The sequence below is a fragment of the Merops nubicus genome, unplaced genomic scaffold (genome assembly GCF_000691845.1).
Source record: "Merops nubicus isolate BGI_N331 unplaced genomic scaffold, ASM69184v1 scaffold2489, whole genome shotgun sequence".
NCBI classification, from domain to species: Eukaryota; Metazoa; Chordata; class Aves; order Coraciiformes; family Meropidae; genus Merops; species Merops nubicus.
In genome coordinates, this window is record NW_008628823.1 from 49,511 (window position 1) to 64,129 (window position 14,619).

At 41.8% G+C, this 14,619-nt stretch overlaps 1 protein-coding gene across 1 annotated transcript in view; it reads left to right on the plus strand.

The window, feature by feature from the left end:
* GABRA5 (gamma-aminobutyric acid (GABA) A receptor, alpha 5) overlaps positions 1-6,224 on the plus strand; it is a 55,178-nt gene extending 48,954 nt beyond the window's left edge. Inside the window, exons 7-9 of the mRNA XM_008946761.1 lie at positions 3,236-3,388; positions 4,574-4,785; positions 5,699-6,224. Coding sequence (XP_008945009.1) covers positions 3,236-3,388; positions 4,574-4,785; positions 5,699-6,001 — 668 coding nt within the window. The 3' untranslated portion in view covers positions 6,002-6,224. The remainder of the gene's footprint in view (positions 1-3,235; positions 3,389-4,573; positions 4,786-5,698) is intronic.
* Positions 6,225-14,619: the final 8,395 nt, after the last annotated feature.

Here is a 14,619-nt window from a genome sequence, read left to right on the forward strand (position 1 = left end):
AAACAATCAGATACAGGATTTGAGTCCAAGTGGATCTTGCTGCTTCCCGCAAATGGTTGCCCAGTTCTGTTCCCTGTACCCAGTATCTCTCATTGCTAACTTAGGATCTGCAGTGCCATAAAACAAAACAAAAACCCACTCTTTTGTATTCTGCCAGCTGGAGCCTGAGCTCTGAAATATCCAAAGCTTAAATAATGAGCGAAGCATTCAACCCTTCTTTTGCACCAAATAATTCTGATTTTTCCTTGAGATTAATCTTTCCCTTGCATCACTTAAAAAAAAAAAAAAAAAAAAGAGGAACCAGGCATTTCTTGTGGGCCAAAATATTCTGGATGTCAGTGTGGCCAGGGACACAGTGTCACAGACCTAATGTCAGGATCTCACCAGAACAGCTGCTGATACACCTGAGTCCATGTATAACCAGTAAATAAACAAGCCTGGGGGTTGGTCCAGCTTCATTAAAATACTCTATTGAATCCCAGCATAATGGTAATGGAAGAATGCCTTAAAATCCTGGAAAATTTCTAAGCATGGTCTCCAGAACTCCATCATCTATATACCTAAAAAACACTGTAGCAGCTTTTAAAGGATAAAAAAACCCTTAAGACCAGCAGCAGCACAGTAGCATAGCTTTGTAAAGCAATGCAGCCATTCCCACTCTAGGGCTTCTCATTTGTGATGGATTTGTTATTAAAATTGTTTTGTGCAGTGGTGAGTGGGCCCCATCAGGAACAGGATTCTCTTTTAAGTGCTACATAAACCTATAAAAAAATTAGCTCTTGCTCAAGAAAGCTTATGGTCTAAGGATAAATAGCGGCCTTTATAGAAGTAAAAGGGAGCTTTACCACTCCAACAGAGCCAGGATTTTGTTCTATATAAACAAAAGGCCAACTCAGGCAGCTTTTGGCTTTGCTTTAAGCAGCGGGCTCAGTGCATTAAAAACCAAGCTGTGAAGTTTTCTTAAACCGTAAGTCTGCTGAAGGAATCATTCCTAGCCTAGGCATTTTTGGAAGGGACAGCATGGGAAATTGGAGAAGGTAAAGAAATTGGAAGGTAAGGAAATTGAAGAAGGAAATTGGTGGGAAGAAGAGCAAGTGCAAAATCAAGGCTGTTATTTTAGTGGAGACAAGAACTTTGATAGGTTAAAGAAAATGATAAAGGAAAAATAGCTGCGGAAGGCCATCAAAATGTAGGCATTAATATTCTGCATTTTAGATAGGAGAAAAAAAAAATGGGTCCTGTTGCTGTGCTGAAGCTCTGTAACTTTTTTTTATTGCAGCTCCGAAAGCACGCTGTCAAAACCAATAATGCAGATCATCACTCCTTAGCGAGCAGGGAAACTGTGACTCAAGCACATCCCAGTGCAGCAGCCACTCAGATTACAGGCACAGAGACCCTGCTGCTCCTGGCATATTTTATGGATAATCCAGAAACTAAATGCTCCTAAATAGAGAGCAAGTGGGGTTCCTCCTGAGACCACAGCATGCTCAGCATCCCTGGTTCAAAATTACAACAAATTGAAGGAAATTAGACATAGCATCACAGGGATTTTCTCCCCAGTTTCACTGCATCCCCCGTTTATCTCCACATCCCTCTTCAGGGAACCTTTCACCAGAAAATCAGACTCCAGAAGAAAGTCATAAAGATTGAGGCAGGCTGTCAGGTAAGGTATTTCTGAGCTATTCCAGTCTTTTCTGTATAAAATCCTCAGCACAAACAAGGTTTGTAAAATTTATCCAGAATAACAGAGCTCCTCTAGCATAACATATCAGGGCAGCTATACCTGCAAAATCCCTTTCACTACAGACCTGTTCTCTGCTAATTAGCCATATTGTCACTTAGAAATAATCTGCCAAATCTAACTGCTTAGAAATGCTGGCTGCAACTCAACTCAGGCTATTCACTCAAGGCTGAATCAGTCTGTTACATATTTTCCTTTTGTGGCTGCTCTACAGGGACGAACAGTCAAGACTTGCCACTGAGATTATAGCTGTATTTGGTTTGTTCTTGGAGGACAATATATCTATTTCAGAATAGGCATTACTCTGATTCAGCAGTACCCAGCTGAATGAGGCATGCTTTGAAATTAATTTGATATCAATGTGAATGCAGGTCTGTTAGGGCTTGAAGAAGCTGGCTGTTTTTTATTCTTACATTTTGTTTTTACTCTTATTTTGCCTAGGCAAATGGTAGCCTGTTTTTAGTTAGCAAGATTTTGGCCTTAGGGAGCAGTTGACATCAATGAATAGCCTTCAGTAACAACTAGATGGTTTTCCAGGAACAGTCTAAAGGAAGCAGTTAAGTTTTGATTTTTTTCTGAAACAAGAAGGAAGGTGACAGCTGGTCTGTCGATTTTGAAGTGCATTTTTTTTTTCAGGCTTTTATTGGAATTCAGAGGACCTGACAAAAGAGAGATTAAGGCAATGCTGTGTATTTGGCATATTAAAAAGACATGGAATTTAGCATTGCTGTGGCAGCTTTTCAGTGAATTATCCGTGCAGGCGGTGCAATAGTCATTGCACGAGTGAGTAAGACTTGTCTACCCAGAAGCAGTTTATCTTTCCAAGGGCTGAGGTGTACCAAATTCTAGGAAAACTGTGTGCACTAGAGGGACTTTTTTTTTTTTCTGGAGGAGCAATCTGATGGCTTTGGGTACTTGGATCTGTAAGACATCCCAGGATCCTTGTGCAAAGTTGCAATTTTTTCAGCACAAAATGGGGGACGGGCAATCCCTAAATTTCAGTGCAGGAGTGTCTGGGCCTGTTTTCATTCTTGAAAACTGACGCTTGGCAGTAACACTTACCCTAATGAGGTTAAGTCTTGCTGCTAAATCAGGTTTCGAAGAGTAGATGGACTTAATTGAACTCTGGGAAGGCAGTTTGTAGGACCAAATCAAAACCAGGCAGGTCTGTGGCAGTGCCATCAACCCAAATTTTTTAAGCCTCTGAACATCAAGACATTCCAGGTGTGTAAAATGACTGCAGCTTTCCAGTGCAGTAACAGTAGTCAGTAATTGTCTTCTGGTTTTGGGGACTGAACGTGAAGACTGGCAGGATCTGGCAGCATCTCTGTCTCAAGTCCTGATTTTCCACAGCACAGAAATCCAGACCTTTTTCATGCCATTTAGAATGGCTAAATGGTGTCCTCAAATGGGAGGGGTGGAGCTTGCCTGCTTAAGGCTCTAAATCATTAGGCCTTGCTTAGTTTACCCATATGCATATTTTTCTCCTTCTAGGCGAATATACTATTATGACAGCCCATTTTCATCTGAAAAGGAAAATTGGTTATTTTGTTATTCAGACGTACCTGCCTTGTATTATGACTGTGATCTTATCACAAGTGTCATTCTGGCTAAACAGAGAATCTGTCCCTGCTAGGACTGTCTTTGGTGAGTATCCCACTTTATTCCAGCATGCAGAAAGGATTGGTCTGGCTTGTGGAAGTGATTTGCTGTAATAAAACCACAGTGCACTAATGCTTATTTCTGCTTGAGATGTTCTAGACATTACCTTGTTCCCATACAGTTTAAACTCAAAATTCATTTAAAAACATTGTCTGGGCGTTGGTTTTTTTTTTTTTAAAGTTATGACAGAAATTGCTCAAGCATCAATTATACAAAGGTTAAGGATAGAAGAATCAGATTGGTGTGATTCGTGTTGTTTTTTTTTTTCCTCTTGGGTAAAATACTGGATGATGAGGAGAAAAAAGTATACATATTATCATATTTAGTGTCTACTCTAGCTAAGCATTTGAAACATTTCACTTCAAGACATTTTGTTTATTTTAAGATGTTTGTCTGGGAAAACCATGTAGAGGTTAATTAGTGACAATTATCTCTATTACCATCAAACAGATTAATATGATTTTGCATTTAGAAAACATATATTTACTGCAGAAGTTGTCATGGAAAAATCCTTTGGGGTCTGTTAAATTATTTCATTTATTACTAGAAGATCACAGAAAATGAACACAGTCTTAAGTGAAGGCTGATGAATTACAAAATTTTCACTACATGAAAAACGGAATTATGTAAATCTTCGTTCATCTCTTCTTAAGAATCCTTCTTCTGTACAAACCTATTGAAATTAGTTGGCCGCTTTGGTCAAAATCGAGCTCAGCAGGCTGCATGGGGAGAACAGAGGTACCAGCACCACTTTGCTGATGGGTGGTAGCCATTCTAGGTTTACAAAGCTGTAACCAAGAATTCAGTGTTGTCCTACTGGGGGCAATAGTGTCCCGACAAGGACACACATCAGTCTGTAGGGATAAAATACCAGTAGAGGTTTTTGTTTATGCAACAGATGGGTTTGTGTTACCCCTAAAAATACTTATTTTTGTACTTTATAACTAGAGAGAGCCAGAATACCACAGAAGAAAACACCCGAGGTCAGAGGCTTTCATTTTTTCTTGAAGGTCAGAATGCCTTACTCTCTTGGACTGTAAGAGGCAAACACTGACTGACTTCATGTGGCCTTCAGTATCCTGATGAATTGAGGCCTGCTCGCAGCTCGTTAGGGATCTCCTAAGGGCTACCAAAATGATCTTTGCCTCATTTTTTTTTCTTTCTTTACAGGAGTAACCACAGTCCTCACCATGACCACCTTAAGTATCAGTGCCCGTAACTCTTTGCCAAAAGTGGCCTATGCTACTGCAATGGACTGGTTTATAGCTGTCTGCTATGCCTTTGTATTTTCTGCATTGATTGAATTTGCAACAGTCAACTATTTCACCAAGAGAAGCTGGGCATGGGATGGCAAAAAAGCCCTGGAAGCTGCTAAAATCAAGGTGCTTACCTTACGTTTTTTTAATACCCAGAATAAAAAGCAGATATTCAGCATATTTCAAATAACTGAATGGACAGTTTTCAGCTTCTTTGTGAAACAGGTGTTTATTTACCTCATGACATACTTTTACCTTCCTGTAGAGTAAAATTTACAAGGCAATATGCCACCTTCTCTTCACAGAAGTAGACTGACAGTCCCTACCATCTGTATGAAGAGGACTGTGTTCAGAAGGATATAGGGCATTGAGTACATGTTGCATGGGATTTCAGTGACCAATCTGATAATAGCAGACGTATATCTGCAGAACGTTCCCTATGGGCTCTCCCAAATAATGACAAAGCTCACACTGAGCTCCATGAATCAGAGTCCCACCACAGTATCCCAAATAAAAAAGACACCAAAGAACACTTCTGTGAAAACATAAACTTTGGTGTTTCACAGTGGAATGAAAATTTTGGAATGGGACTGACTGTTAGCAAATGAACTCCTACAGAGAGCTCGTATCTGCAGGCATCCTGAAAGACCTGTACAAATGGGGCATGCTGGCACGGGCAAGGAGCCCTTCACCACACTCCTTGCTGCAGCCAGAAGGGTGAGGTTCACGTTCTTTGCAGCTGCCCACGAGGCAGCAACCTCTGCAGGTGCAGGACCACATCACCCCGACAAAAGAAGCTGCTAAAGCACACGCCAGGTGGGATCCAGGTCCAGCCAGCTGCTCTTAGCTTTCTCTGGCATCAGGGGAAGTTCAACCTGAGCATGGGCTATGAAATCAAGGCAGAAACAGCTGTTTGGTAGTCTAAGTCAGAATAGCAAACAGGCATTTGTTAGCATGATTGATTATGGTACTTAGATTTTTGGGAGCATGTTTCTGCTTTGTGTTCCTGCTGTTTAACATTTTGTTCTCTACACTGCAGAAAAAAGAGCGTGCATTACTGGCAAACAAATCAACTAATACTTACAGCACTGGGAAGCTGACCCCTGCACCAAACATGCCAAAGGACTCAGCCCCATCTGTCATCTCAAACACTGCATCTGCTCCAGCAAAGTCTGCAGAAGAAAAGCCCGCTGAAAACAAAAAGACTTACAACAGCATCAGTAAGATTGACAAAATGTCCCGGATAATTTTTCCAGTGCTGTTTGGAACTTTTAACTTAGTTTACTGGGCCACATATTTGAATAGGGAACCTGTTATTAAAGGTGCCAATTCTCCAAAATAAACTGAAGGACTCTAAAGCCACATGTGAGCCATACTTACAAAGCAGATGCTACCAAGGAAAATTTGAGATCCAGACGACTTTCTACATTTGGGCAATATTCTTCAGGAATTTTTTTGCATGTTTAATAATATGTACAAATAATATTGCCTTGATTGTTTCTACATGTAACCTCAGATGTTTCGGAGACGATTATATTACTTACAGCAACAGATCTTTATGAAAGATCAGAAGACATTGAACATGGCTTCTTTGCTGCTGAGTATCTTGCATTGATAGTTTACAAATAAAATAAGTTATATTTTTTAACTGTTCAAGTGTACTACATATCGTGGTTTTTATACTTCAGATGTACAGTCATACAAATATAGGCTTAACCTATATTTTACAGAAGAGCTCCACTATTGTCATCTGATAAGTTACTGAGTAACGCCAGTTGTAAATGTGCCAAATTATTAAGTGTAGGGCTATGTTTGAGCACCTTTACTGGTTACAGGTATTGCATTCCACAGTTAACTCTGCTCAGCCCAGTTTTCATTGGAAGTTAATACAATGCAGCCAGTCCTCATGGGGCTTATGCTGATTTTCACTGCTTGAGCCTCTAGCTTTCACTGAAGTAACGCAGGAGTGCTATGCTACTTGTGTAAATAAAGGTGGTGAAATCTTGCCCTTAAAAATAAATGAGAAGTTTGTTTGGATTTTGAATTCCAAGGAATTTTCTCAAGTGATTTTCAGTATTTATTCAAAAAATTAGAGATATATTGCATGAAATGGACATAGATTAGGAACATATTTGTGCAAACAAAACTTTTAACAACAGTAGACATTTTTATTAAGGTAAAGTAAATGATGTTTGGACATTTTCCCAAGAAGAAGATTGCATAATATTACCAGAGATTAACAGTAAAGAATTTCAGTAAATCTGCAGTAATTATTACTTGTTTCCCACAGTGAAAATCAATCATCCAACACCGAGAAGTGATCAGAACAGATGTGCTTCATGACAGCAAGGTGTTTCAGTGACAATATTGACAGAAGGGTCTTTGTACTGTCCATCTGAAACTTTTCTATAAAACGCCTTGCTGCTGCCAATGTGTTTTGCTTTCACAATGAATGAGAAAATGCAATCTGAGTTTTCAGCTCTTTCCTCCTTGGCATCCTTTCCTTGTTCCAGAAGCTTTTGTAATTTAATCTTAATGTTTCAATAAAAAATGCATTCAACATTTGATTGCAAAATGTCATTCTTTTAGTGGTTATCCTTTTAGAGAAACCAAAAAATCACCGCAAGATCTGGAAGAAGTGGAAAGCACACAAGTACACACTCCATCACATGTGTGCTCTCATTGCGTCCTTGCTGTTGTCCAGAAAGGTACCTACTGAGTGAAGACACTGAATCAAGATTTTTCAAAAGTAGGTGTTATCTTGCTATGGAGCACCAGCCCCATGTTTTGTCTGGGACAGAGAGGTGAGTTCGTGCTCCGCTTTGAGGTGAAGGTCTGGTCTGGGACTGAGGAGCTGTCTGGGCTTCTTGTGTGTCTTATCTTCATCCTCTTCATTCCTAAACATTACCAAGACAAAACTCTCACACACATATTCCTTTATTGCATTTTTTTTTTTTTTCAATGCTGTAGAATTAGAAATTTGCAAATTCTCAGTGGCCACGGGGAAGCCATGGGACTGAGCTGGTGTGGCAGGTGCAACCTCCCTGACAGAAAGCTGACAGAAGCCAGGGATTGCCAGAGCAGTTTGGCTCCTCACAGACATTAAACAGTGCCTCATGGTGACTCACTGGCGCCTGGTTTTGTCATGGGCTTGCCCCCCAACCAGTCTGAATGACCACAGTGCACCCTCGACTAGGTTGTAAATGGAGCCCTGCCAAAGAACGGGTTGAGCTGGTTCTTTGCAGAGCAAGCAGGCCTGGCAGTTGGACACTCTGCTTGGATATATGGTATGCCATCCAAGGATACTTCCATGGGTTGAGTGAGTCTCTGTGGATTGAGTGAGCTTCACCCCCCTTTGTGTGAGTGATACCTTTAGGTACCCTTGTGTGGAAAGTTTTTCTTTTATGAGTGAGTGTATACACAGTTTGGTTCATCTTTCTAGAAAGGATGTTCCTTAAAGTTTAGGAATAAGTTGTGTAGCAGTATGTTCCCAACAGACACCTGAACTTGCAGTTGAATTTTGTCAGGAGTGCCATGCAACTTTGGTTGCAAGGAATCTGCATTTCTGGTTAGCTGCTGCTGTTTGCTTTGTGAGTGCCTCCATGACAGCAGGGGACTGGAAGGTGGTAAAGAGCAGCAAGGGAAAGGCATGCCTCTCTATTGGTGCTATCCTGAGCCAAGAGGAGGATTTGGATCTCTGTTTTCACCTAGGCTTTAAGCAGCCAAACACCTTGTTCATAATGTCTGTTTTTAAAAGTGGGATAATGGTATCAGAGTACAATGAATCTGGCCCCTTAGGGATTGAAAAGAGTGGAAAATTACAAAGTAAAACTTTATAAAATCCCAAACTATTTTCTTGCATGCAGGTTATCCCCACGAAAAGGCTGGAGCCAACAAGACCTCCTGTTTCATCACTGAAGAGCACATAGCTTTGCCAAGTCCAACAATGCAATGCAGTGAAGTGAACACACAATATTCTGGATGTTCTCAGTGATTCACTCATTGAGCATCCCTGAAACAGCTAAAAACACCTGGTGACTGGCAGAGGGGAGCATATGCAAGATAGACCCTCTCAGTTGCAGCCTCTTCTGCCTCTTCATGTGGCCATAGAGATGTACAATGAATGCCATGCTAGACTCCTAGAGGCTTAATATCCAGTCAAGGAGAGGTGAGCCCAACATGCTGTCAGGGCTAGCAAATAGAACAATTCCTCTTAGATGCACACGTGGAGAACTTTTCTTCTAAGATTTCACATAGGTCCACACTCCTTCTGTGGCAAGGCAAAGTGGACATGAACAGTATGGTGGGGTCCTGTTACTCACTGGGGGAGATCACCTGCAGCCCTCCTGCTGAGTGTCTGCTTGCTGTCCTGGAGTCTTTTGCTGGGGCTGATGATGATAGGGGATGCCATTGACATTCATGGCAGATTGATGTCTGCCAGATGACACATCTAGACAAGGCTTCTTGCTAGGAATCAATCTACCAACAGCTTGTTATTTCAAGTCTCACTAGAATAACAGACGAGATACAGATCTAGCAAGATCAGTGACACAGCATAATGCACCAAATGAATCTTCCTCAACCAGGTGTCTGAGGATGATGGGTGGGCTGGTGAGGATCCATGAGGAGACAGTCAATTTGATCAGTTGCCCTTTTTTTTTGGTTTTATATGCACACATGCTACCATGTTGTTGGCAGGTATGTATCAGTACCTGTAAGCTCAGTTCTCTTCACAAACATTCTTGCAGCCTACAGGTGGCACGGGCTGGAGTTTTTTTGTCACATATTATTACTTATGATAATATTTGCAATTGCAAAGTGGGATTCTAGTTCTTCTGCAAGGGAAAGCTGGAGTGCAGGAAACCCTAGGCCACGGAATACTCACATAATTGTCACCAGAGTACTTCTGGGACAATATGGAGGCTGTATATACTACACTGTTGAAAACTATGAACAATCTGCGACCCTCCAGAAGACACCAAACATTGTAAATAGGTGCCTGAATACACATTAATCCCAAATCAAGAAAGAGAATTACAAGAAGTTGCTCTTCGCTTTCCTGAGGCTTACACAAAAATCCTCCATTGAGACATTTTTTACTACACAAATGACAAACTCAGAGCTGTCTTTACAGCATCTTCTCCAGAGCCACTCTGTCTGCCCCAGGGGGTTTTCTGTGCTTTGTTTTATTTGCTTCTGGCCAACTCTGACTCTTATCCTGAATGGCTCAGCATAACTGTCTGGTCTCCATTGCAGGACTCAGTGCCAGGACCTCTAAATCTGACTGATTTTATTTGCATGGAAAGTCTCCTTTTCTTCACTGAATGCAGAATGACCTGCAGACAACAGAGTTGCATGGTTACAGAATCAGGTTGTGGGATAATGGCCAACTTGCCCTGAGTAAAACAGAAATACAGGCTAATTTAGTGTGCTTCAGGAGAAAGATTAAAATGTTTATGACTATGAGATTCTTGTGGTATCTCTGGGGGTAGAGACCTGCTGAGCTGGCATGCCAAACAGCTGAAGGAGGAAGTCTTGTGAAGGTAGGATGGTCCTGTTTCAGCTAAAGCAACAGAAGCAAACAGTTCTTACAAAAATCTTGAAGGCCATAGCTCCTGAGCGAGGACCTTTGCCTAATTAACGGCTTTATTTTCGTAAACAATTTATCAGAGTTTACCCAATTTGTGGAGGGCCTTGTAATCACCTGCCAAAAGCATGTGATACCACAGACATTCTATACACAAATCACTTCCAATTATATTGACTGTTGCTTTCTGAAGGTAGAGGCAGAAAGTACTGACTAGAACTCATTCTGTTGTTACGGATTTTCTAAACCAGGTTGAAGTTTCCTGAAGAAACAATCTATCTTACATTTTTCAGAGAATCTCATGCACTCCTAAAACTTGCTAAAACCTGAAATGATAGAAGAAGAATACACCTTGCAGCACATGCTCCTGCTGGAACAGTAAATGTTGTCCCATAGTTTTGGAGATGCTTCAATAAGCTGATCAGTTCCAGGCCAGGATACTTAAACGCCATTGCCTCACACTACATGTCACCTAACAATCTAAGTCTCCCTGCAGTCATGGAAGAGTTTGTGTGGGAGACCATTACTCACTGATGGCATCTGAACTGTGGGAGATGGGAGCAGTTCCCAGATCCTGGATCAAAGTAAACACCTTGGCCTTGTCCTGTTCCAGGCTGTGGTGATATCTGGATGTGCATCAACCTCCTCTGGTTTCCTCTGGAAGGAGGCTGGGCCTTCAGGCATGGCATGAGCTGTGCCACTGTCCCCAGTATGGGTAACCAGGGACCCTGCAGGGCACATCTACTTCACAGCTTAGTCAAGGTCAAAGAGAATAATAAATAAGAATTTCTTGTCATTGTTTTTTTTTCCTGTATGCTTTCATGTTTTTTTTTTTCTGTATGCTTTCATGACAAGAAAAAGAGTTGAAAAGTGAATTACAACAATTCAGCACTGGAGAGTAAGTGTGTGCAGTTCCACTGCCAAATTTCCTCACTTGCGCCCATTAAGAATGAAAGAACAAGTGAAATACAATGAAAAAAGGTTTTTATTTCTGATATTTGAGCTGTGCCAGCTTACTCCAAGGATGAATTTAGGCAACAATGCATTTTCTAAAGCTTAGCCCTCTTCTGTTATCTTGAAATGTGTTCTGCTTTTTTCTAAATGTAATATTATTCCTCTGTGGAATAACTAAATATATTCATGCAAAACAGAGAAAGAAATGATTTTATGAAATAATCTTGTCTTTCAGAAATTCTTGCTCAACATATAAATTAAACTTTCAAGAAAACTGAATGAAAACTGCTTTGCTATTCAGTTTATGCAGAGAAGATGAATGTAGCACTTGCACAGCTATTTGTTTTTTAAATCTGGAGATAATGTTCTTTATAATAAGGATATATTTCCCCTAACACTCTTGCTCCTCAGATTGGAATTGACACTGAAATGTGAAGAACTGAAATATTCAGAGGAACCTAAGTTACTCTAACGGAGTGTTTGATCAAATTGCTTGAATTCTTTCTGTCTTTTTATACATTTTTATGTCACTAAAAACACTTAAATATGTCCATTGAATGGTGACAATCTCAGGTGACATCCTCACCTTACCAGTTTTGCATCTTCCACTATTTTGTTATGGACATTTATTCAACTTTGAGAAAGATGGAAAGAATTTAAGTTAGATATTATGAACCCCAAAGGACTTCTGAAGGATCTTCCTAGGATTACCACTAATTTAGACTCAGGTGTAAGTGTTCCATTCTGTACTGCATTATTTGTATTTTCCTTGCCATTCTCCAAAGCAATTATCACTGCTCACAGTCATCATGTCTTAAAAGTTGCTGTGTAAATTGGCTCTGGCTAAAAACAAAGTGAAAAGCAAATGAAGAATGTTGATGGAAGATACCAACTAATTTCAGTTAGATGAATTTGGAGAGATTCTAAGAAAGCTGATAGATAGCAATGGACTGGACTGACAATGATCGGTTGCATTTGTAAGTGGGAAAATTTGATGTATTATACATAAGATGAAAAACACTGCAAAACTTGTCACAAATATGATAGAAAATGTTGGAAGTAGCTACCCACAGCAATCTTGGCCTTAGATCTGGGCTCAGTTCTTCACTCATTGCAAGCTAGTGTTACTGATGTTCTCAGAACAAATGCTTAGGGGTTGTCTGGCCCCAGAGGTCCAGGCCTACCTGCCCTTGATGTCCATGCTTCTGCCAGCAAGTGTATGTGAGGCTGCTGAAGATCTGCAGCATGGCAGAGTCAGGAGGGATTCTCCATATCACACCCGTGGGCCAGAGAAAGCAGTGAGCCCTGTGCTGAAGGACAGAGCATACAGAATGTGTCTGGACCCCTGTGGTTCAACTTGCTACCTCAAGGCAGGTTTAATTATTTGTACAAAGCAGAATGCTTTCAGCAAGTGACACAGAACTTTAGCCAGAATAAACTGGTTCTAGTCTCTAGCAAATCTCTAATAAGCCTCCAGATGGAGGTCTCCAGCAGCTGCAGGAGACAAGTTTCAGCCCCTTCTCTGTTTGTCTCAGAGCAGCCCAAGTTCCCTCCTGTGCTGCTTGTGGTGTAGGTGGCAGCCTCAGTCACTGAGGTACCAGGAAAGCCACTAGTGAGGGCTCTCTTTCGGTATTTAACCACAGAAAAGTTCAGGTGCCAAATTTCAGGAACCTGCTCCTTGGTAGAAAGGGAGCAGCCACTTCTAGCAGGTGAGACACTTGTTCTGGATGGTCTACCCAGAGAGTAGTGGTCAATGGCTCTATGTCCAGATGGAGATCAGTGACAAGTAGCATCCCTCGGGGTTACATAATGGGGCCAGTGTTGTTTAATATCTTCATCAATGACATAGACAGAGGGATTGAGTTGCAGACAATGCCAAGCTGAGTGACACAGCTGACATGCCTGAGGGATGGGATGCTATCCAGAGAGACCTGGACAAGCTTGAGAAGTGGGCTTGTGTGAACCTCACGAGGTTCAACAGGGCCAAGTGCAAAATTCTGCACCTGAGTTGGGGCAATCCCTGGTATGAAAGCAGACTGGGGGATGAAGGCTTTGAGAGCAGCTGTGCAGAGAAGGACTTGGGAGTATTGGTTGACAAGAAGCTCAACAGGAGCCAGCAATGCATACTCACAGCCCAGAAAGCCAACTGTATCCTGAGCTGCATCAAAAGAAGCATGGCCAGGAGGTCAAGGGATATGATTCTGCCCCTCTACCCCATCATGGTGAGACCCCATCTGGAGTACTGCATCCAGCTCTAGGGTCCTTAGCACGGGGAAGACAGTTGGACCAGTTGGAGCAGGTCCAGAGGAGGGCCACCAAAAATGATCAGAGGGATAGAACGCCTCTCCTATGAGGAAAGGCTGAGAGAGTTGGGATTGTTCATCCTGGAGAAGAAAAGGCTCTGGAGAGTCCTTTCAATACTTAAAGAGAGCCTATAAGAAAGATGGGGACAAACTTTTTAGAGGTGCCTGTTGCAACAGGACAAGGGGTAATGGTTTCAAACTAAAAGAGGGTGGATTTAGGCTGGCTACAAGGAATAATTTTTACACTGAGGGTAGTGAAACACTGGTTGCCCAGAGAGGTGGTCGCTGCCCCATCCCTGGCAACATCCGAGGTCAGATTGGCTGGGGCTTTGAGCAACCTCATCCAGTTGAAGATGTCCCTGCTCATTGTAGGGAGTTTGGACTAGATAACCTTTAAAAAGGTCCCTTCCAGCACAAAACACTGTATGGTTCTATGATCTGTGAGCCCCATTTCCTCCCTCTGCATTTCCCTGCTTACATAAGCTAATTGGTTCCCTGCACAGCTGCTTTGGGAGGCTCTTACTTCCCCTCCTGCACAAGTAATACCACAAACATACCCCTTTGGTATCACTCAAGTTGGAAAGGTAGTTGTCCTCTGTGAAAATGCTATGAGAAGTAATTGAAAATATGGATTTATTTTATTGTGCTTGAGAATACAAAAATGTTATTATCATTACAGTGTATGAGAAAATGTTATTTTTTTAGAAGGCGTGCTGGGTGATCATGATCTTTACCTGAATATGCAATTTAAAAAGGTTCAGCAAAAGCAATGAGTGTGTTTAAGAGAGAAGCTTGTAAGTATGAAGATGAAAAGTAGAAATGAGCAAGGGATGAGCTGTAATAAAGAGTGGTGCTAAAGTGTTCCTTTGCCATTAACACGTAGCCCACGGAGGACAAGAGAAAATCTTAAACGTCACCTTTTCTCTTTCCTCACAGCCTGAGGAGAAGCAGGCAGTAATTCACCACCCCTAGAGCTCCACTCGAGCCTTGTCACACCGCAAGGGAGGAAGAGGGGAGCAGTCATCCGAGGGCTGTGAGGGTTTTCCTGGGGAGCCGGGTGACCTGGCTGGGACCGGCACACGCTCACCGGCCCGGGGTAACAGCTGCCCGGGGGCG